Source organism: Spermophilus citellus, assembly GCF_964194105.1.
Source record: "Spermophilus citellus genome assembly, chromosome: 12".
NCBI classification, from domain to species: domain Eukaryota; kingdom Metazoa; phylum Chordata; class Mammalia; order Rodentia; family Sciuridae; genus Spermophilus; species Spermophilus citellus.
The window spans coordinates 80,984,564-81,006,904 of record NC_138198.1 but is presented as its reverse complement, the minus strand read 5'-3'; the positions used below and the strand labels follow the sequence as shown (position 1 = coordinate 81,006,904).

Genomic DNA, 22,341 nt, shown 5'->3' with positions numbered 1-22,341 from the left:
TCTAGAAACATACTTTTTTATTATATGAAAATTCATTGTAAACTTAGGAGCTTAGATGTGGCTCAGTGCTGAGCATGCACAAGGCCCTTGGCTTCAATCCCCAGCATCACAAATTCAGTATAAGCTTAATATAGCATGTAAGTCATTGGGGAAAAGGTAGGTTATTCAATAATTTTTATTGAGACCATATTCCACTGGGAGAGAAAATGAAACCCAATGCCCATTTTACAACATATACAAATGAAAAGACAAAGTACTAGATAAAATTACAGGTAATTATGTTTATAATCAACCTCAAAGTAGGGAATGCCTTTTTTTTTTAAAGCAGAATACTGGAACTAGAAACTACAGAAATATTGAAAGATTTTGTCATATCAGAAGTTTAATTATGGAAAAGTTTTTTTTCTCTCCAACTTTGGAAAAATAGAAATAATTTCTAGGATTGATGATATAAGTGAGAGTCGAAATTGGTACAGTCATTTTGGAAGGCAGCTAAACACTGTATTTTAAAATTGTGATCATAATCATAACTTAACAATTTTACCTAAGGAAATATGAACTACAAAACATCTCTGTGATTACCCAGGAATGTGCATCTTAGCACATACATATCATTGGATCAGAAAGTTAGAACATCCTACATAAAAATCAAAGGGGAATTTGGTCAGCTAACCAGTGTGCTCAGTAAAAAAAAAACAAATTGTGAATATCTTTCTGCCAATAAATATAAATAACACATTCTTTTTTAAAATATTTTTTTTTAGTTGTAGATGGACAGCATGCCTTTATTTATTTATTTTTATGTGGTGCTGAGGATAGAATCCATTGCCTCACATGTGCTAGGCAAGCACTCTGCCACCGAGCCACAACTCCAGCCCCTAGATAACACATTCTTAAGAATATATTTTTTATATATACACACACACACACACACACACACACACACATATATATATATATTCAATTGCATGGATGTACCATAATTTTAAAAAATTTGTAATGATGAACACTTCAGTTTTTCTATTTCTTCACTATTAAAAATAGTGAATTATTAATATATACTTACACTATAAATGCAAGAATGTGATAAACAAGTATGTACAATTTGTTATACCTGTTTATTCTTTCTTTAGAATAAATTTCAAGATTTGCTGAGTTAGAAATTGTATCCTTGTTTACATTTTGATACATGTTGCCAAAATGCCTTCCACACAGTGGTATATAAGTCAGAATTTAAAAATTATAGTTGTAGATGGAATTTATTTATTTATTTATTTATGATGCTGAGGATTGAACCCAGTGCCTTGTGCAAGTGAGGCAAGCACTCTACCAACTGAGCTATATCCTCAGCCCCTTATTTTTAAATGTGGTGCAGAGGATCAAACCCAGTGCCTAACACATTCTAGGCAACTGCTCTGCCACTGAGCTACAGCCTCAGCCCCAGAATTTTTTAAATGGAGCTTTAAAATCGAATATACAGCTTAAGTACACCTTATCTTAAATATCTGGAACCAGAAGTGTTTCCGATTTTGAATTTTTTTCAGATTTTTAAATATTTGCATAAATACTACTAGAGATCTTGGTGCTGGGACCTAAATCTACACTCAAAATTTACTTGATTCATATCCATCTTTTACATAGAGCTCTGGAGGTAATTTTATACAATATTATTAGTACACCTATAATTTGACTGAGCTGTCACTTGAGGTTAATTGTGAAGTTTTCTACTTGTGTCATCATTTTGACACTCAAAAAATTTTGGATTTTGGAGCACATTAAATTTTAGATTTTTCACTTGAGGAATGTTCAACCTGTATTATACAGTGTAACCTGGGAAGTTGCAAAAATAGTCTGTTTGAAATTATTACCAATAAAAATTACTAAATCAGATGGGTTTTTAAAAAAGAAACATTAATTCAGGCATGGTGACACACATACCTGTAGTTCCAGCTACTTGAGAGGCCTGAGGCAGGAGGGTCACTTGAGCTTAGGAATTTGAGGCCACCTGGGATGACCAGGTGAGACTATCTCTGTTTAAGAAAAGAATGTTAAATATATTCATTTTTTAAAAAAAAAATTTAAAAAAATGTTTGTAGTAATTTAGACATATTATGGAAAAGTTGCAGAATAGTACAGATACCTTCACCTCCTTTCTTCTAATGTAAACATCTTACATAACCATAGTAGGTTGGCAAAACTAAGAAATCAATATTGGCACATTAGCTGGAGAAGTTATTCCAGTATCATTAGTTTTTCCAGTAATCTCTCTCTTTTTTTTTTGTTCCAGAATCCAATCTAGAATACTGCATTGTATTTACTCATCATTTTCCTTTAATTTCCTCCAGTTTGTGTTGCTCATTCTTTCTTGTTTTTTATGACCTAGACAATTTTGAAGGTTACTTGTCAGGTATATTATAGAGTGTCTCTGATTTTGAATTGGTTTCATGTTTTCTTATAATTAGACAGGGTAATGAGTTTTGGGGGGAATACCACAGAGATGAAGTGTCCTTTTCATCATATTTCAGATAATGTGTTATAATTTATTTACTAACTTGGTTTAGGGTAGTATCTGTCAAGCTTTTCCCCTGGAAAGTTACTATTTTTCCTTTTCATACTCTGTTCATTGGGCTCTGAGGGAGGGAGTGCACATGGCCTATTTAAGGAATAGCAAGAAAGTCAGTGTGGCTGAATAGGATTAAATAGGGAGCAAAGAGTAGAATGATATCAGAGAGGTGAGAATGTGGAGAGAGGATAAGAAAAAGAAAATGGGAGGCTAGGTCATGTAGAATCGTGTATGTTGATGTAAGATCTTGGGCTTTTGCTTTTGGTGAGGTGACAAGACATTAGAGGGTTTTGAGCAGAGAAGTGTCATGATCTGGCTGTGTTTTAGAAACTTAATTCCATTGGAGTAGGGTATTGAGAGGCAAGGGTGGACACAAGGAATTGGTTAAGGGACCGTTGCATTAATTTGTTACATTTTTTTTTACATGTACAAGAAAGAGATAATGGTGGCTTGGTGTACAGTGTGGTAGCAGAAGGTGAAAAGTTTTTAGATTCCAGCTATATTCCAATGAGAGAGCCAACATATTTTCTTGAAAGATTGGATGTGAAGTGTAAGACAAAAAAAAAGTCAAGAAAGCCCCCTAAAATTGACTTTAAAAATTTTTTTCAAAAGCAATTTTTATTAGTGCATTATAATTGTACATAATAGTGGAATTCATTATTACATATTTGTACATACACAAAATATAGCAATTGAATTTGGTCAGTTTCATTTGCCAGAACCTTTTTATTCTTTCTAAAAATATTAGAAAGTTGTTATATGTTTTTACATGAAGAAGTAATAGTATTATCAAAAAAAGTAAAAACGGTTGAAAAAGTTAATAAGAAATATAGGATGTTACTTTTCTAGAATTTTTAAATGATGTGATCAGTTTTTTATATTTGTAACTTTGTCTTGATTTCTTTATTCATTCTAAATAAATGCTCACATTTGTACTTAAACAAAATGAATGTCTTCTGGGTTATTGCCAGGAGCAAAATTGAGTCTTTGGCCCAAGTGTGGGAGTCATATGTGGAGGTTTTGGGTGAGAGTATCTCTTTAATTTTGGGCCCTTTAAATTCAAGTTAATTATTACCCAAGAGGTATGTGTGTTTGTGTACACACATTGTTTTTCTTGTACTGAGGACTGAACCCAGGGCACTTAACCGCTAAGCTAAGTCCCCAGCTTTATTATTTTTATTGTGAGATAGAATCTTACTAAGTTTAGGCTGGTCTCCAAATTGTGATCCTCCTGTCTCAGCCTCTTGAGCCACTAAGTTTACACCCAGCTCCAAAAAGATATATTTTGAATATGTTTTGAAAGAAGTTGAATAGGAGAGCTGGGGTGATGGCTCAGTGGTAGAACGTTTGCCTAGCATGTGTGAGGCACTGGGTTCGATTCTCAGCACCGCAAAAAAATAAACAAAATAAAGGTCCATTGACAACTTAAAAAAAAAAAAGTTGAATATGAAAGTCTGGAGATTAAAAGAGACATAGGGACTGATAATGTAGATGGTTTAAGTCCATCAAAGAAGTGAGGATATAGAAGAAAACTCTATTAAGGAATAAGACTTGGGATGCTATGACATTAAAACTATGGGAGAAGAGGAGGAACCAGCAAAGGCAACTGAAAAGTAGCTATTGAACTAGGTTGGAAAAACCAAAACATAACCGTATTATTGAAAGAATGTGATGTCCTAGAAGTCAAGTAAAGAACAAATACTCAGAGAGAGTGATCAAACTGTGTTAAAGCTGTTGTAACACAAATAGCATTGAGAACTGGCCGTTGGCTTTAGCAGTATAGTGCTTGTTTGTGACTTTGATAAGCAATTTTTGATAGAAAAGTGAGTCAAAGCTCATCTGAAGTGGTTTTAGTAATAAATGGAAAGAAGGTTTTAGGAACAGAGTATAAACAGCATTTCAGGAATTTTGCTGCACTTAGGGGCTTGACTAATGAGATAGTACTTGGTGATAGAAATAGGATCAAGAACTTTTTTGTTTGTAAGGAAGAAAACAACATGGTGGGATTAAAGTTGGGGGAAATCTTAGTGATACAGGAGAAAGAAAGGATTACTAGAGGAATGACCTGAACTAGTAAAAAAGATTAACATTAGTACACAGGTGAATGGATTGACTTAAGATTGAAATAGTTTATTGTACAAGGTGAAAAGACCAAATAGATGAATACACATGATAGAAATTGAGTAGTTGGTGGCACTTTTCTTCTGAGTGTTTCATTTATTTCATTGTACTGATCAACAAGAACATTAGCTGTGAATGAGGGTCAGTGGGAGAGTTGTGGGAGGAATGAAAAGAAAAGAAGAAAATGTGAAATATGGTGGTGTGTAGGAGAATGGGAGAGTGAATAGGCTAGAGAAACGTATGATTGCCAAGCAGAATTAAGGGCCAGCTTTATGTTTATGATTATAAACTTAAAATTAGATCACTGTGTGACTTTATGTATTTATTCAGACATATTCAGCTGCATGAGTGCTGACGTAAGAGTAGTTGGAAAGTTGGATTTAAGATTGCCAAACCAAATGAAGCAGAAGAGAGCTGAAGGTATTGAAGGTATATACAAGAGAATGATTTTAATTGACCAGGTAATTTAAGCCAGTAGATAGGAAAGATAAGAATCACTGCAGTGGGGGACAGTAAAAATGGTTATAATCAACCAGTCTGATGAGGCTAGAGATTTTTGGAGTTAAGATATTAGAGAGTATATTTTAAAATTTCATAAATGATAAATATAAACATGTACATTATTGAAACATTTTATGTTATCCCATTAATATGTATAATTTTATGGGTTTATGAATCAATTAAAAATAAATGAAAAGGCTATATTAGGGCTAAGCATGTAACCTAAGTAAGTGCTTAGAGAGTATAAGGTTTGAAATTGAAATTATGGGAAATGAGTGAGTGGGATAAGGTGGAGAACAAAATCATTGAAAGAAAGAAGAAGCTGAATTATTGGAAGCAAAACGATTATGTGTATATTAAAATCACTAAGAATTAAAATAGGAGTATATTGGAGAGATCAGTAACTAAGATTTTTTTAGTAATGAGATGGGATGACCTGATAGTCAGTAGGTAACATCAACAATGAGAGACATATAGCTTAAAACAATGAAAATCACAGCTGGCAGATTTAGGGTTGAGGGTGTGGAGACAGCAGTGGATTTGACCAGTTCCACATCTGGGACTGGTAGGAGGATAAAGGTCATCATATGAGAGCTGCAGAGGAAGCAGTGTCTTCAGTGGAGCTAGGTTTCTTTGGAGGAGAGATTGGCAGACTAAAAACCTATAGGCCAGATTTGTCCGGCGGGCTATCCTAATAGTTTATGAGCTAAGAATGGTTTTTATATTTTTTAATGATTGGAAAAAAAGGACAAAAGAATAATGTGACATGAAATTCAGATTTTGTTGCCCATAAATAGTTTTATTAGGGTGTTGCCACACTTGATTTTTTTTCAGGGGTTTTTCTTTTCTTTCTTTCTTTTTTTTTTTTGGTTGGGGGGGGGTTGTTTTTGTGCTACAGCAGCTGAGTTGAGTCGTTACAACAGAGATACATGTGGCACTTTCATGGCTTCACACTAATGCTCAAGGCAGTATAAATCATAATGTTACTATTACAACTCCAGTGTTTTGAGTGCCACGTGTGTCATCATACCACAATGTTTTATTTTTTATTATCAGTGCTTAGCTATTGTTTCCAAACAAGAAAACAAAAAAGTGTACTTAGTAGGTTGTCCTTTTGAGGCACAGTGGAGTATGAATGATTTCATTGAGTTAGGTGGGAGAGGATTGTGTTTAGTATTCAGTGACATAATAACTGTGCTAAAATAATATCATATAGAGTGAATTATTAGACTATGCACTAATCATAACATTCCCACCTCATCCAGCAGCAACAGTTATAAAAACAGTTATAAAAAATAGAAAAAAATGGAATATATCATTAGAGTAGAATTTGTTTACAAAAATGGAAAGGACATGAGGCTACATTCTTACCTGAATTTATTAATGGGTTATTTGTTAGCCAGAGAAAGCTGTTTGCTGGTGTCATATGATTACAGAAGCCAAACAAATATGTACAGAGAGAAAAACTTGCTTAAGACTATTAGCCTTGGGGCTGGAGAAACAGCTCAGTAGCATGCTGAGGCCCTGAGTTCAATCCCTAGCACAACAAAAATAAATGTAATAAAAATGATTAGTCTTTAGGCAAGAACAGTTGGTTAAACAATTGAAGGCTTAAGAGCAAAATCAGTTGTCAGTTGAAAAACAAGACTCTGTTTTGAGTTATTTTCCTAAACTTGTTATTTGAAGAGGCACTGTGAGTTTAAAGTGACTAAAGAGGGTACATCTGGAGGGCTAAAAACAAACAGAAAATAAAACAAATCAACTTACTAGGTAACTCTGTGTGAGGAAGACATATGAATGAAGGATGACATATTTAGACAACTATTTATTCAGAACCTACTCCGTAAAAGGCGATTTTCTTAGTGCTGCTTGAAATGACTTTGGAAAAAAAATCATTGCTGCTGTCTTTTAATCCTTAATGTTCTTCCTTTTTAAATTATTTCTGATCCCAGTATTTTGATATTAATTATAATTATAAGTTATTTATATTATAATCAGTTGTGATTATAAGTCTGAGCCTATGTTGGTTGTGAAAAATGAAGCAATAATAAGCAACCATTTTATAATCATGTCTTAGAATGTCCAGGGCTGACTAACTATGAATATCAAGCTCCCAGAGATTGTTCAGATAAAGGAAAGGTAGAAAATTATTGATGAAGGATTGGGGATAATTGGCCAATTTGGGATTGGCATCAATATGTCAGGAAACACAGAATTGAATTTAGGAAAGCCATGTGCCAGATAACATAAATGGGACTATTATTAATGAATATTTCTTGACAATCCCAGATTTCAACTAAAACCCAGCCCAACCTTCATGCATTGGGGTATGGATATCTGGTAACATCCAGTCATCTAAGATAGGTTTGGAAGGCATCTAATTACACTATTTTCTACCTCAAATAAATCATACACCTTTGAAGATCAGGCTGTAAATAGTATCCCTAGACTTAGGGATACTATTATTACTACATTATTACTTTCCAATAAATAGTTTTTAAGATCCTGAGATTAGGGTGGATGTGGATAAATAGTCCTGAATGTTGAAACCAAAGGCTGTTGGTTAGACTATGCCATTAAGTCCTTGATTAATTCTAGAGTGGACCCTAGATGAGGTAAACTAGGAAAACGAGAGCCACAGAAACTTCTGAGTTTGAAAGCCATCATCAATCAAGAGGCATTTACACTTGCTAGCATGTAAGCCTGTATTAGGATAAGCTAAAAATCAAAGACAGTAGAACAGAGAAAGATATGCTGGATTTTAGATGTCTTGTCTGCAGTCTTCCTTAAGATTTTATAATCTTTTTATGGCTCTAAGCCTCAAGTAACTAGAGCCAGGGATCTTTTTTCAACCTCATGAACTATTATGTAATACATTATCTGGGTTCAAGACTTTCTTATTTCACCAATATAATTAAAAATTCTCCTCACCTCCAGTCTTGCCCTTATTGAATTCATCTTTTACATTTTCTCCAGAGTAGTTTAGCTGAAATGTTTGATTGTTTTATTTGCCTTATTTTTTTTAATGGCCTTCAACCCATGCTAGTGGTTTTCAGATTGCACTTCTCAGTTCCCAGCAGATGGTACAGTATCCCGCAAGGGACTAAGGTATAAGAGGCTTCATAAAGTATAAGAGACTTCAGCCCCTAGCATCCCTCACTTGCCATGTTTTCCAGAGCAGAGCACTTTTTTTTGATGACATGTAATATTGAGCTGCTTTAAACTTTAATCTGAAAAAGATTTTTATGATTAAATAATAGGTTTATAAGTACTGGCCTATACCTATAAACTGTAGGGAAGATTCAAACTCTTTAACCAATATTGGGCTCGCCATCTTTACTACAGAGTTGATTTATACTCAGCAACAGAGAACTTCTTATATACAGTTCCACTGTGCCTTTGGTTTTATTGCCCATCCACCTGAGTGTTCTTACTTTTTATTCCTTCTCATTTGGCTAACTGTTGCTCTTTGTTTTAGACATCTTTTAGGTGTTATCTCTAGAAAACCTCTTTATCCATCTCCCTCCAAGGCAAACTTGAATTAAGTATCCTCCTTAGGACTTGAAAAACTTTGCTTATCTTCCTTATTACATTTTTTTTGGATTGTTTTTCATTGTTTGTTTCATTTATTAGAGTTTGAACTTCTTGGGAGCAGGAACTAGGTTTTAAAGTTGCCTTTATGTATCTTCAGTGAATACTTTAGAGCCTGATATGTAGTAGAAATAAATATTTGTGCAACAAATTGGTTATTGTTGATATCTTTGTAATGTATCTTGTAATGGGTATATAACCCCCAGAATTAAATGTACTTATGTTATTAATGTACTTATGTTATCCCTGTATGGAAATTTGTTCTCTGTTGGGTGTATTAGTCATAATGTATGTGAATGCTTGAATTTTAATGTACCTTTTTAAAAAGAGACAAGAATATTACTGGCACTTTTATTGTGAACTAGAGCTCAAGTTTAATAGCTTTTTTAAAAAAAATTTTGTGCAGCTCTGAAATATGTGAAACTTTTTCATGTAATCTCATGCCAATGTTGACCCATGTGGATTAAAATAGCTCTATTTTAATCTGTGACCAAATTAGGAATTAGAATATCTACCCAGTAGGAATATGTAAATTATTATAGTTTATAGCATGAAAAGTTTATATAAATAAATGCAATTACTCCCATTGTATATTTTAAGTTAAAATCTAGGTTCTAATAGAGAAATGTAGTAATTTGAACTAAACATTGCCAGTTGGAAAATTCATTTAGATTCTTTAGTATGTTTGCCTTTACTATTTAAAATTACTTATATCTTTTTTTAAGGAGTCTTCAAAACTAACTTAATAAAAAGAAAATTTTATTTCACGAATCTAATGTTATCTATTCATGTTCCCTAAATTCAAGTTTGATATTTACTTAAAATACCACAAATGAATAAGTGAATTATGTTTAGTTTTTGTTCATGGTGTAATATTTATTTAAAAAACATTTTTTGTGTGTGTGATACTCGGGATTGAACTCAGTAATGCTATACCACTGAGCTACATCTCCAGCCCTTTATGTGTTTTATTTTGAAGTAGGGTCTTGCTAAGTTGCCAATGGTGGCTTTAGACTTGTGATCCTTTTGCCTCAGCCTCTGAAGTAGCTAGAATTAAAGTGTGCACCACCATGGCCAGCTCTATTGTCAGATTTTAATAAAAACCTTTAATAGTATAGTGGAGCAATTCCAGAAATTATTTTGGAAAGAAATCTTACCACATTAAACATTCTATGAAATTTTTGTTTTTCGTTTTTTTCCCCCTCAAGAATTGTATTATTATGGGTTGGGGATGTGGCTCAAGCGGTAGCGCGCTCGCCTGGCATGCGTGCGGCCCGGGTTCGATCCTCAGCACCACATACCAACAAAGATGTTGTGTCCGCCGAGAACTAAAAAATAAATATTAAAAAAAAATTCTCTCTCTCCCCTCTCTCACTCTCTCTTTAAAAAAAAAAAGAATTATAAGTGATGTTTAGTTATAATGCTTTAGTGACTTAAAATTATATACTTTTCTTTTCATACAGATAAAGACACAATAAATAAAATTAGAGATTTACGAATGAAAGCTGAAGATTATGAAGTAGTGAAGGTGATTGGTAGAGGTGCATTTGGAGAAGTTCAATTGGTAGGTTATTTTAATGAGATTTTTATAGAGAACTTTTTTAAATAAAAAAAATCCTGTGTGTTTAACATGTATATTTGGGAAAATATTAATTTTACAGAATTCTTGCTTTAAATTGTTCTAATGATTCTTGCCTAAGCCTTGAACTAAGTCTAGCAGTAAGTCGAAAATGTTCTCCCTGAGCATCCATGTGTAACAAAAAGATCTCAAGCATAAGAAGAGAAATTTTTGCTCTAATATTAGACTATCTAAAATACTATGGAGTAGTAAATTTTATAAAGTAGCATACATAGCAAATATGTTGTGCTATAAGGAATAAAGTTTTTCTAACATTACTTACTTCTGGTAATTAAAGCCTTGTCATTAGCTAAATTGGGATAATTCGGCAGAATAGAAGAAATAAAAATAGCTGAAATAATGCTAAATAATAAATTATTTTTAAAATATTAAATATTCTGTGAAACATTGAATTTTAAGTATTCAAAAAAGGTTTGTTATTTTCAATTTTAAAGGTAAGGCATAAATCTACGAGGAAGGTATATGCTATGAAGCTTCTCAGCAAATTTGAAATGATTAAGAGATCTGATTCTGCTTTTTTCTGGGAAGAAAGGGACATCATGGCTTTTGCTAACAGTCCTTGGGTTGTTCAGGTATGATGTTGCTACTGTTTGATTATTGCTGCTCTAGTTTATAACTAAACATATCTGAGAAATTTATTTTATAGAACAGTAGTAGTTTTTTTTTACAATTATAGAATTGACTAATATATTGTTGTTATTTAAATCATAAAATTTAATTTAGTTGAATCATCTCTAGAAAGACCAAGGCAAAATAATGGTTTCTTTAGAATTTGAATAACTGCTTTGATTTGAGGAAAGTATATTATACTTTAAATAGATACTTTAATATTGAAATTCAAATCTTATTTATTTATTTATTTTTAGTTGTCGATGGATCTTTGTTTTACTTATGTATTTATATGGGGTGCTAAGGATGGAGCCCAGGTCCTCTCACATGCCAGGCAAGCACTCTAATATGGAGCCACAACCCCACCCTGAAATTTAAGAGTTTTTTGTTTGTTTGTTTGTTTGTTTGTTTTTGGCAAACATAAGATTCTCTTATTGTATACTTTAATCTTGAATAGTCATGAAATGCCACTTAGTTTCTCATGCCTCTCCCAAATATATTCTTAAAATTAAAATAAATCTAATTAAAATCATTAAATACCTTAAAAAAGGAAATATGAAGATCTTAAACAGCTAGGTATATTAGGTATTATTTTCTCTAGAGCTTATTTTATTCTAAATTTCTAGTATTTAGTGAAGGTGCTCTTTTAAAAATTTGCTCTTTTTACTTCACATAATTTATGTGACCACCTAATACATTTATGCCTAATATTCTAGCAAGTTTCTTATTAATGGATTTTACTTTTCCTCATTAGTCTTTTGCTGCTGCTGTTTTCCTATTTCTTTGTTAACTGTTACTATTACTTCTACCAACTGCTATCACGTATTGAGCATCTGTTGCACTGATTCCTATGTTCAGTCATTTTTTAACAGTCCAGGAATATAATTGCTATTAGGTGTAGCCTCAAGTTGTAGATTAATTCATAATTTTGTTCATTGAACATTTGTTAATTATTTAACTGTCAGGTATCCAGATGTTGACTGAACGCAAGGTATGAAAGTCAAGAAAGGTTTATTAGTTCTTTATATCTTCTGGAAGAAATTGTGGTCACAGATTGCCAGAGCCAAGCTGCTAATAAGGAACAGCTGAAATTGTAGCTTGATTTATCAAAGACTTCTTAGAGAATTGTGGTGTTGATATAAATTTAATAGTACAGTTCACTGATGCACAAGTTAAATAAGAGGTACTATATTTCTTTGCTTAAGAGATTTGTATATTCTCTATTGAAACTATTATAAATAAAAAATTATTATATAAAAAATTCAGAGTAAAGAAAGTTATGAAGGAAAAGGTGACTTAACTCTTCAGAAAAAGGTTTATAGTTCTTTTGAATATACAGCAGACTGTGAGGCATTTGTCTTTTTTAAAATTGTACTTATAACTGTTCTGTAATTTATTTTACTTGAATATTAACATTAGTATTTTGTTAGTTTTTTAATGAAACAATCTTACTTCATTCTAAGGAATTTGTTTTTTTGCATTTTATAGCTTTTTTATGCATTCCAAGATGATCGATATCTCTACATGGTGATGGAATATATGCCTGGTGGAGATCTTGTAAACTTAATGAGCAACTATGATGTGCCTGAAAAGTGGGCACGATTCTATACTGCAGAAGTGGTTCTTGCATTGGATGCAATCCATTCCATGGGTTTTATTCATAGGTAAAGATAAAAATGCTTTAAATCTTTCATTTGCTAAAGGGAGTAGATAAAAAGAACTGAAACTTAGATTTATTTGATTAATATTTTTTACTCTAAATTTACTTAGTCTCTTCCCATGTGACATGAGTGACATTTAGAAATGATAGTTTTAGTATTTAGTTTAATGTTGATATGAATGTATTCTTTAATATCATTATTATATATCTGATTTTATAGCTTTTATATATTTATTTGTATATTTTATGTTTATATGTATATATATATACTATATCTGATTACATAGTTTTTAAATGGTATTTTGAAAAGTAATAATTGTTTAGATTCTAAAGTAAGCACTGAGCCGGGTGTGGTGGTTCATGCCTGTAAGCCTAATGGCCTGGGAGGCTGAGGCAGTTCAAAGCCAGCCTCAGCAACAGTGAGGCACTAAAGCAACTCAATGAGACCCTGTCTCTAAATAAAATACAAAATAGGGCTGGGAATATGGCTCAGTGGTTGAAAGCCCCTGAGTTTAATCCCTGGTACCCACCCCCCCGCCCCCCAAAAAAAAATAAAGTACGTGCTGGAGTGTTACTTTGGTTTTAATTTTTTAATATAAATTGACTTTCTTTTGATTAATAGGTCTTATTTATGCATTAGAACAATATCATTTTTTTTTGCAAACACTGTCTGAATCCCAATTGCTCTGCTGTATTTGCATGTCAGTGATGAAAAATGAAAATGACTTGGAAACTGTCCTGGTGTTATTTATGTACTTACCTATCTTACATGTTTCAATTACCTTTTATATTTTCAAATGTGATATTTTTGGTGGTTAATCTCTCTCAAATGATTGAAGAATCAAAGCTCTACTGTGTGTGTGTGTGTGTGTGCGCGTTTTCTTTTAAGGCATTAAAATATAAAGGAGTTTGCTTGATGAAAATTCAATTTCTAGATGTGGATAGGGAACACATGTAGATCAAAGTTGGCCTTATATAGATTGAGAATACTTGACCTAAAATAACTGCCTCATAATTTTCACTAGTGTCTGATCTGTTTCAGAAATATTCTGCTATTTTTTTTCCTCCCTTAGGGATGTGAAACCTGATAACATGCTGCTGGATAAATCTGGACATTTGAAGTTAGCAGATTTTGGTACTTGTATGAAGATGAATAAGGTTACTTAATTACACTTTAATTTTTGTTAATTCAAAGTAAAAGCTTCTTTAGAAAATGCTGTAAGAATTCACCAACCATATTTGGACTTGCCCAGAATTGATGTGCCTGAATTTGTTGAACCATGGTTTCAATGTTGTATTGGTAACTTGTTAGCGATTTATTTTTCCTGCCTATTTAGGGTAAATGTGGATTGCCAGATTTACTAAATCCTTCATAACAACTCTATAATATACACTGCTGGTAACTAGAAATGGCATTAGCTTAAATGTCAGTAAGTACTTACACTATTGTTAAAATTAAACTTCCATAAAAATTGAATTTCAGGAATGTGTCTACTTTTTAGTGTTTTATTTGCTTTCTGTTAACATGTAGAAAAGATTTTGCTGCTTATTTTAGGAGTCAGTCTAAAAATATATGCATGTTCACTATTTATATAATAAATAACTTATATACACAGTCAAAAGAATAAATATGCCACTTTCTTTTCAGTTGAAAGAGTATATATTACTTAATTTACCACAGAAAAGTAGTCAGGAAGCTCTGTTAATTTATATTGGTTAGTAGGAAACACTACATGATAACTTTTGTGTGAACATTTGGTTATAATTTTGTTGCATTAATAAAAAGCAAATAATTTTGGAGTAGGAGATATTCAGTGTCCTCAACGCTATTATGTCCTTTCCCAATACATATGCTTCCCCATTTATATTTGTATAGTCTACTTTTCTATGTTTTATTCACATTTTTAAGCATTTTAAACAGTCTTTTTAGTTTTTTAAAAAAGGTAAAATTGATATTTATGTTATAAAGTGCTTCATTTTTCAGTCCTTCAATCTATTGGCTTATATGCTTGTTTTCTCCAATTAAGATAAAATCATTATATAGGCACAACTGGTGGAATATTAAATAGAATATTAAATGCAATATGTCTTTCTAGTCAGTGTTAAAATAAAAATTACTGAGTAGAGTGTGTGTATATGCTATGTAGTATATATGGTTATGGTGTGAATATAGTGTTCATGTATTTTGTATAGATGGTTAAGCAGCTATGTGTTAGTTTTTCTCAAGTTTGAATTGTTTTGATATAATATTTAGTAGCCCAAAGATTTAGAGTTTTACAGTTATATTAAGAAGAAAGTCATTTTAAATAATTGACACTTAATATCCTAATTCAAAATTTGACCTGCTACTTTTTTTTAGGAAGGTATGGTACGATGTGATACAGCAGTTGGAACACCTGATTATATTTCCCCTGAAGTATTAAAATCCCAAGGTGGTGATGGTTATTATGGACGAGAATGTGACTGGTGGTCAGTTGGGGTATTTTTATATGAAATGCTTGTAGGTGAGTAATGAGGGTTTTATGTACCTAATATAGTTCATCCCAAAACTCACTGCTTGGCTTCTTCTAATTAATATTTGTTATATTAAGTAATGTTGATTTTGTTTATAGGAAATAAACATGATCCAAAATCTGCTTTGTATGTGTTTTTTAAAGCTATTTAAAGGATTAGAGCAAATTCTTTTATTATAATAAATGTGTATTTTCTTTTAAAAAAATTTTTTTGTATTTGTAGATGGACAGTATGCCTTTTTTTTTTTAATTTGTTTTTTATTTTTATGTGATGCTGAGGATCAAACCCAGTGCCTCACGCATGCTAGGCAAGCGCTCTGCCACTGAGCTACAGCCTCAGCCTGAATGTGTGTTTCTTTTTAACACATATTTAAAAAGGGAACTTTGACTCTTTTCCTTTAACATAGATTTTTTTTTGAAATGTATTTTATTTTGCTTTTATGTTCCTTATCAATTTTTCAGGTGATACACCTTTTTATGCAGATTCTTTGGTTGGAACTTACAGTAAGATTATGAACCATAAAAATTCACTAACTTTCCCTGATGATAATGACATATCAAAAGAAGCAAAAAATCTCATTTGTGCCTTCCTTACTGACAGGTAAATAATCTTGACATTGAACTCCTGTTAATTCTTAAGAATTCTAATCTTACTGCTCAGTTTGTAAGATCATATCTAAGCTCCTACATGTGAACTAATAAAATATAAATTCCCCCATTCCCAAAATCATTCATGACAATGAAATCTGGTATAATTTTATAATATACTCTGTTATTTTAGATTTCAACTTACTTTCTGTACTTAAGCCATTGGGATAATAGGGTAGTCTTTGCTGATGGCTAGAGCAGATAACTTTTTATTGTTTGTTAAATTTTTTAACTTGGTTAATTATCAGAGTGACAGTGTATTTTGTTGAGTCTAAGAATTTCTCTTAACATTTTAACATCTCAAGAGTGCATCTAACATCAGTGGTATGTATTTATTTAGTTGGGTTTTTTCTTATAGTTATATAAAAATGATGGTGCATTTTCCAATTTTCTGTTTGATGGTACCTAGAGAAAGCATAAAGCTATAAATATATACATTTTCTACCTCCTTTTTTCTCTACATTGTCATTGACATTATGTTTTCTATATTCAGCAAGTATTAGATAAATGTCATAAAAGTATTAGACAAAAATGTCATAGTTTGTATACTTCTGTGATTTCCTTTGTATTTGTTTCTGTTCTGTTCTGTTCTGTTCTGTTCTATTTTATTCTATTTATTTGCAGTGCTGGGAATCAAACCCAGATCCTTACATATACTGGGCAAGCACTCAGTAGTGGTTTATTTTTAAATATAAAAATGAATCAAGTAACTTAGTAATAAGATTACACTTAATGCATTTAATTTTGATTATGGATTAATTTAAATAATAGGGTGGCTTCAGACTTTAAATATCTTTCAATTTTAAGATTCATTTTCATTAAAATTAAGTCACTTTTATTAAAACTAACTTATATTTCTTTTTCCTTTAGACTGTGAAATTAGGTAGACTTTTCAAAGTTTACATTTTAATTTAAAGAACTATGTTAGGGGGGATTGTCATATAGAAATGAGCAAGATTCCTAGTATTTTTTCTAATAGTTCATTTTTAAAAAATATTTATTTTTAGTTGTAGTTGGATACAGTACCGTTTTTAAAAAAATTGATTTATTTTTATGTAGCCTTGAGGATCGAACCCAGGGCCACATATGTGCTAGGCGAGCATTCTACCACTGGGCCACAACTACACAAACAAATTAGGCATTTATAGTACAGAAAGATAATTACGATGACGTAAGTACTGTGGAAGTCCTAGAGAGGTTCTCTAATCCAGTCTGGAAGAGTCAGTGACAGCTTCTTAGAGACAATATCATACATCTAAAATAATTTATTCTTTAACTTATGGAAAAAAAATTGAAATTCAGGTATCCTGTTTGTTTATAGGTATTCTGCTGGAGAACAGACCATGCTAAGTTTCTCTTTCCAATTCAGCTAAAGGCATATTTTTTAAAATTTTGATGCTCACCAAAACAAGACCAGCAATGAATACCTTGTCCAATTAAAGCTCTGAATTTTGTAGCAATGTCAGGAATTGCTACAAAATCATTGGGTTTTGATTGGTCAGAAATATTGAATAGTTTAGAAAAAAAATTTTAAATATAAAATGTTTTTCTGGAATTTTTTGGTGTAAAAGAAAACTCTTGGTTGCAAAGAAAAATGCATAACTTTATAATCATAAGAAGAAAACTGTCAAGAAAATGCATTGTGTTTTATTCATCATGCTGTTGAAGCAAGACGATGATTCATCTGGATTCTCAGTATCAGTACAAGAGTCATGGAATATTAACAAGTCTATATTTTTGTATATTTTCCCTTAGTATTCTTTAAATGATTTCTTTAGTGTTCTCAGTCTTCTGCTTATTCTTTATTTCGGCTGAAAATTATGCTAAAAATATAATTTCAAGGTGACAGATCTGCACAGGTTTATTATTCTGTCTACAGATAAACCTAGACAGGTTATAAGAAGATGTTAAATATTTGGGATGGGGTTGTAGCTCAGTGGTAGAGCACTTGGCTAGCATGTGTGAGGCACTGGGTTCCATCCTCAGCACTACATAAAAAGAAATAAATAAAAATAAAGGTCCATCAACAACAATAACAAAAATTAATTACTTTTCTTCTTTCTTCAGAGAAGTGAGATTAGGAAGAAATGGTGTAGAAGAAATCAAACGACATCTCTTCTTCAAAAATGATCAGTGGGCTTGGGAAACACTCCGAGACAGTAAGTTATTTTTTTCTTGCACATTAGATTTCCTATTTGTAAGTAACATCTGATGCTACATCCCTGTTCTGTATGGGAATTGTCTTAATCTACTAAAAACCAAGAGTATTTGATAATATTGGGGAAATTGTATAACTCCTCCCTTCATGTCCCACTCAAGATACCAAGATGAATAATACAGGTGGAATGAATTTGGTCTCAGCAGTTGTAATTTGATATTTGATCTTTGTTGTTTCCTTGTGGAGGAAGGAAATTAAGTCAAGTAATAGTAGTATTGTTATTTGTTTGACTTTTAAAATGTGTTTTCTTGTGAAAGGGCAAGTTATTTTTATTAAAACTTAAAATATAAGGAAATTTATTATTGCTGAATACTAGAATTTAATTTTATGAGGGCACTGGAAATTGTGATATATTTGATTCATCAGGGTCTTGGCAGCTTGCAATTAAGATATAAAAATAATGTAGCTAGGCGTGGTGGCACACACCTGTAATCCCAGCAGCTCTGGAGGCTAAGATAGGAGGATTATGAGTTCAAAGTTAGCCTCAGCAACTATGAGGCACTAAGCAACTCAGTGATACCCTGTCTCTAAATAAAATACAGAATAGGGCTGGGGATGTGGCTCAGTTGTTGAGTGCCCCTGAGTTAAATCCCTGGTGCAAAAAAAAAAAAAAATACTGTGTAAGGAAGTTAATTTTCAATTAATGTAGAACATTTCCTTATATTTTTAAAATAAAGTTAAAATTATAAGTTTATTTGCAGAAAACCTTGCACAAGGTAGTTGAATCAAAATTGTTGTATAATAGGGTTCTCATCATCTTTGTAGATTTAGAAAGACAAGAATTCATCTTTTACCCTTATGAAGCCTCAGAATTTTCTTGTCCTTTTTACTTTTCAGAAAAAGGATAATGTGTATAGCAGTCCCTAACTTCCTGCTATATCAGTAGCAGTGAACAGTAATAACGGGAGTGAACTCACCTATGTAGTTTTTTTTTAAAAAATGTTTTTAGTTGTAGGTGGACACAGTACCTTTATTTTATTTATATATGATGCTAAGGATTGAGCCCAGTGCCTTACACGGCTACGTAAGCAAGCACGCTACCACTGAGCTACAATCTCAGTCCTCATCTAGGTAGTTTTAGAACAGTTAAAAAATTAGATATTTGGGGCTGGGGCTATAGCTTAGTGGCAAAGCACTTGACTAGCATGTGTGAAGCACTGTGTTTTAATCCTCAGCACCATATAAAAATAAAACAAATAAAATAAAGGCATTCTGTCCATCTACAACTACAAAAAATATATTTTAAAAGTTAGGTATTTGTCTTAAGAACTACCTAATTAGTTTAGACAGTGAGGATTCTTTGGTGGGATAGGGAGTGGATTTATTTAGCTTTAAAGAAATAGATCATGTAGGTTTGTCAGTCAATATTCCAGTTGTTAAATATTTTAAGAGAAGCAGTTAAATATTTTCCAAGTATAGTCCATATATTTTGCAAAGCTATAAAATTCTCTTAAGAAGAAGAAAGGGAAATAATTTTTTCTGGAAATCAAGAAATTATACTTCAAAAAAGAATGGCATTGAATGATTGGCTATCTTGAGTGCTGTAAGAAGTCCTTGACCTTGGGCGAATGTATTAAAGTTATGCTGAGAAATAAGGAACTTCCTCCTCTTCATTAGTAAATGTGACATGATAATCTTCAGGCTGCAAGAGAAAATATTCCAAGATAAAGTTGAGCAGGAAGTAAAACAAATGGTTACATTGTAAAATTTTGTGTTTTAATCAAGTTATTCTCTTAGCAAAGTTTAAGAAAACAGAGTATACAAATACAGTTATAAATCTGAAGAAAGTTTTCTTTAGGCCCCTTTTAAATTATCTTTGGAATTGCCTTAAGTTGTTTTGCAAATGAAGTTAGGAAATGCATAAATAACCATAGGATAACCATACGATAAATAATTCTGAAAAATACAGTATATTTTATGGATTCAAAACTGGATTATTAATTAGGAATGGAGGCAATTTAATTGACAAATTATTTGTTGAACACCTATTACGTGGTGAGCACTATGTTATTTGAAGAACTAGGAGAGCATCAGTGATCATGCCAACAAAAATTTTTTCACTTGTGGAGCTCATAGTCTCATGGAATTGGGGGAGTACAAAACCAATGACATTTTATTATATTGCTGTATATTCTTAACGTAAATGCTTTTATTTAAAAAAAACCAATGACTTCACTGATAAATCAAAGGAACTGTGAAGAGTTTCTTTGAATTTGTTTGTTATGTAATTTATTAGTAGTATTATTTTCTTTTTAAAATATATATTGTTTGATACAGTTTTGCAATAAACATTTTGATAGCTTTTCCTAATCTCAGTAGATCCTGTTTTGTAGTTACTGAAAAAGACAAAGAAATATTGAAGCCTCTAGAACTTACTGTTCTTACTCTTCCTACCCTTTTTTTTCCTTCCACCTCTAAAATACCAAGAATAGTTTTATTTGAAGTGACCTCACTAACCTAATTTTTAAAAAATTATGTAAGCTATGATTCCTTTTAATTTTTTGACTCTATACAATTTTATTTGGCAAGACTGCTTTCTTTTATAATAGTTATTTTAGTAGTTTTGTCACTTACACATCTCTAAGTTATAATGCCAATTAGTTTTACTCTTTTGTTCCTCAGTCCTATGGGAGCAGGGTACAAAATGCTTGATTTTTGGCAGACTTCCTGTGAGTTTCTTGATTGTGTTCACTCTTAATTTAGAGGCACAAAGTATTAAGATTGTAAAGTTAGTCATTCACTCATTTGAGATAGAATTGAAGAATTGACAGAGAGTAAGTTTAAAGATAGGAGACAAAAGAAGTGAAAAGACCCAAATAACTTGGTATGCTACAAGCACAATATGAGCACTATAAAATAATGCAGTTAGAGCACACTATTTTATACTCCCATGGGCAGAATACATAAAGAACTAAGGTCCAGCTTCTGCATATCTTCATCAACTGTGCTTTTCTATGATTTTCTTTTAATAGTAACCATCCTAATGAGAATATAATTGTATCTCATTATGGTTTTTTAAAAATATTTTTTAGTTGTCAATGGACTTTTTATTTATTTATATGTAGTGCTGAGAATCGAACCCAGTGCCTCACACATATTAGGTAAGCGCTCTACCAGTGGGCTACAACTCAGCCCTCATTATGGTTTTGATTTGCATTTTTCTAATGACTAGGGGGATGTTAAACATCTTTTCATATGCTTATTCGCCATCCACATATCTGCTTGAGAAATTTCTATGAAAGTCTTTTGCCCATTTTTGAGTTGGGTTGTTTGTTTTTGTTGTTGAGTTGTAGGGGTTCTTTATGTATTCTGAATATTAATCCCTTATCAGATACATGGTTTGCAAATATTTTCTCCCATTCTCTGGGTTTCTCTCCCCCTTTCTCCCTCCCCCCCATCGGTATTGGGATTGAACCCAGGGACACTTAACCATTGAGCCACATTCCCCAACCCCCTTTTATTATTGTTTTATTTTGACACAGGGTCTCACTCACTAAGTTGCTGAGGTTGAACTTTGAACTTTCAATCCTCTTGCCTCAGTCTCCTAAATCACTGGGATTACAGGCATGCTCCACCACACCCAGCTTTTCACTCTATTGGTAGTGTCCTTTGACACACAAAAATTTTGTTGTTTTGTTTTGCTATTATGGATTTAACCTACTGGTGCTTTATCGCTGAATTACATCCCATAACATTTATGTTTTAGTTGTAGGTGGACACAATTACCCTTATTTTATTGTTATGTGGTGCTGAAGACCGAACCCAGTGTCTCACACATACTAAGTGAGCACTCTTCCTCTGAGCCACAACCCCAGCCTATCCCCAGTCTTTTTTTTATTTCTTATTCAAGACAGGATCTTGTTAAGTTGCCAAGGCTGGCCTTGAATTTGTGCTCCTTTGCCTCAACCTTCTGATTCGCTAGTATTTATAGGTGTGTACCACCATGACAGGCCTGGGATGTTCTATGTATAGGATCATGTCATCTATGAATAGAGTAGTTTTAACTTATTTATTTCCAGTTTAGATGTCCCCCCCCCCACCACCACTTTTTTTCCGGTACCTAATTATTCAGACTTGATCTTCAAGTATAATGTTAAATAGCAATGGTGAAAATGGGCTTTCTTGTCTTCCTTATCATGGGGAAAGGTTTTAATCTTTAACCATTGAGTATGATAGTAGTTGTGGGATTTTAGACTTGTTAAATACTTTTTCTGCATCAAGTGGAATGATTGTGTTTTTCTTCCCTTTATTCTGTTATTGTGATATAGTTGTCCTTAG

General features: G+C 32.3%; 1 protein-coding gene across 3 annotated transcripts in view; it reads left to right on the top strand.

Moving 5' to 3' along the window:
* The window catches only part of ROCK1 (Rho associated coiled-coil containing protein kinase 1), a 154,981-nt gene that overhangs the window by 54,244 nt on the left and 78,396 nt on the right, over positions 1-22,341 (top strand). For all 3 annotated transcript variants that reach the window (XR_014018273.1, XM_081262929.1, XM_081262928.1), the window contains exons 3-9: positions 10,240-10,340; positions 10,850-10,987; positions 12,513-12,688; positions 13,758-13,842; positions 15,044-15,188; positions 15,660-15,798; positions 17,913-18,004. Coding sequence is in view for 2 of the 3 variants with exons in the window: in XM_081262929.1 (XP_081119055.1) it covers positions 10,240-10,340; positions 10,850-10,987; positions 12,513-12,688; positions 13,758-13,842; positions 15,044-15,188; positions 15,660-15,798; positions 17,913-18,004 (876 nt within the window). In the remaining variant the exon portion in view is untranslated. The remainder of the gene's footprint in view (positions 1-10,239; positions 10,341-10,849; positions 10,988-12,512; positions 12,689-13,757; positions 13,843-15,043; positions 15,189-15,659; positions 15,799-17,912; positions 18,005-22,341) is intronic.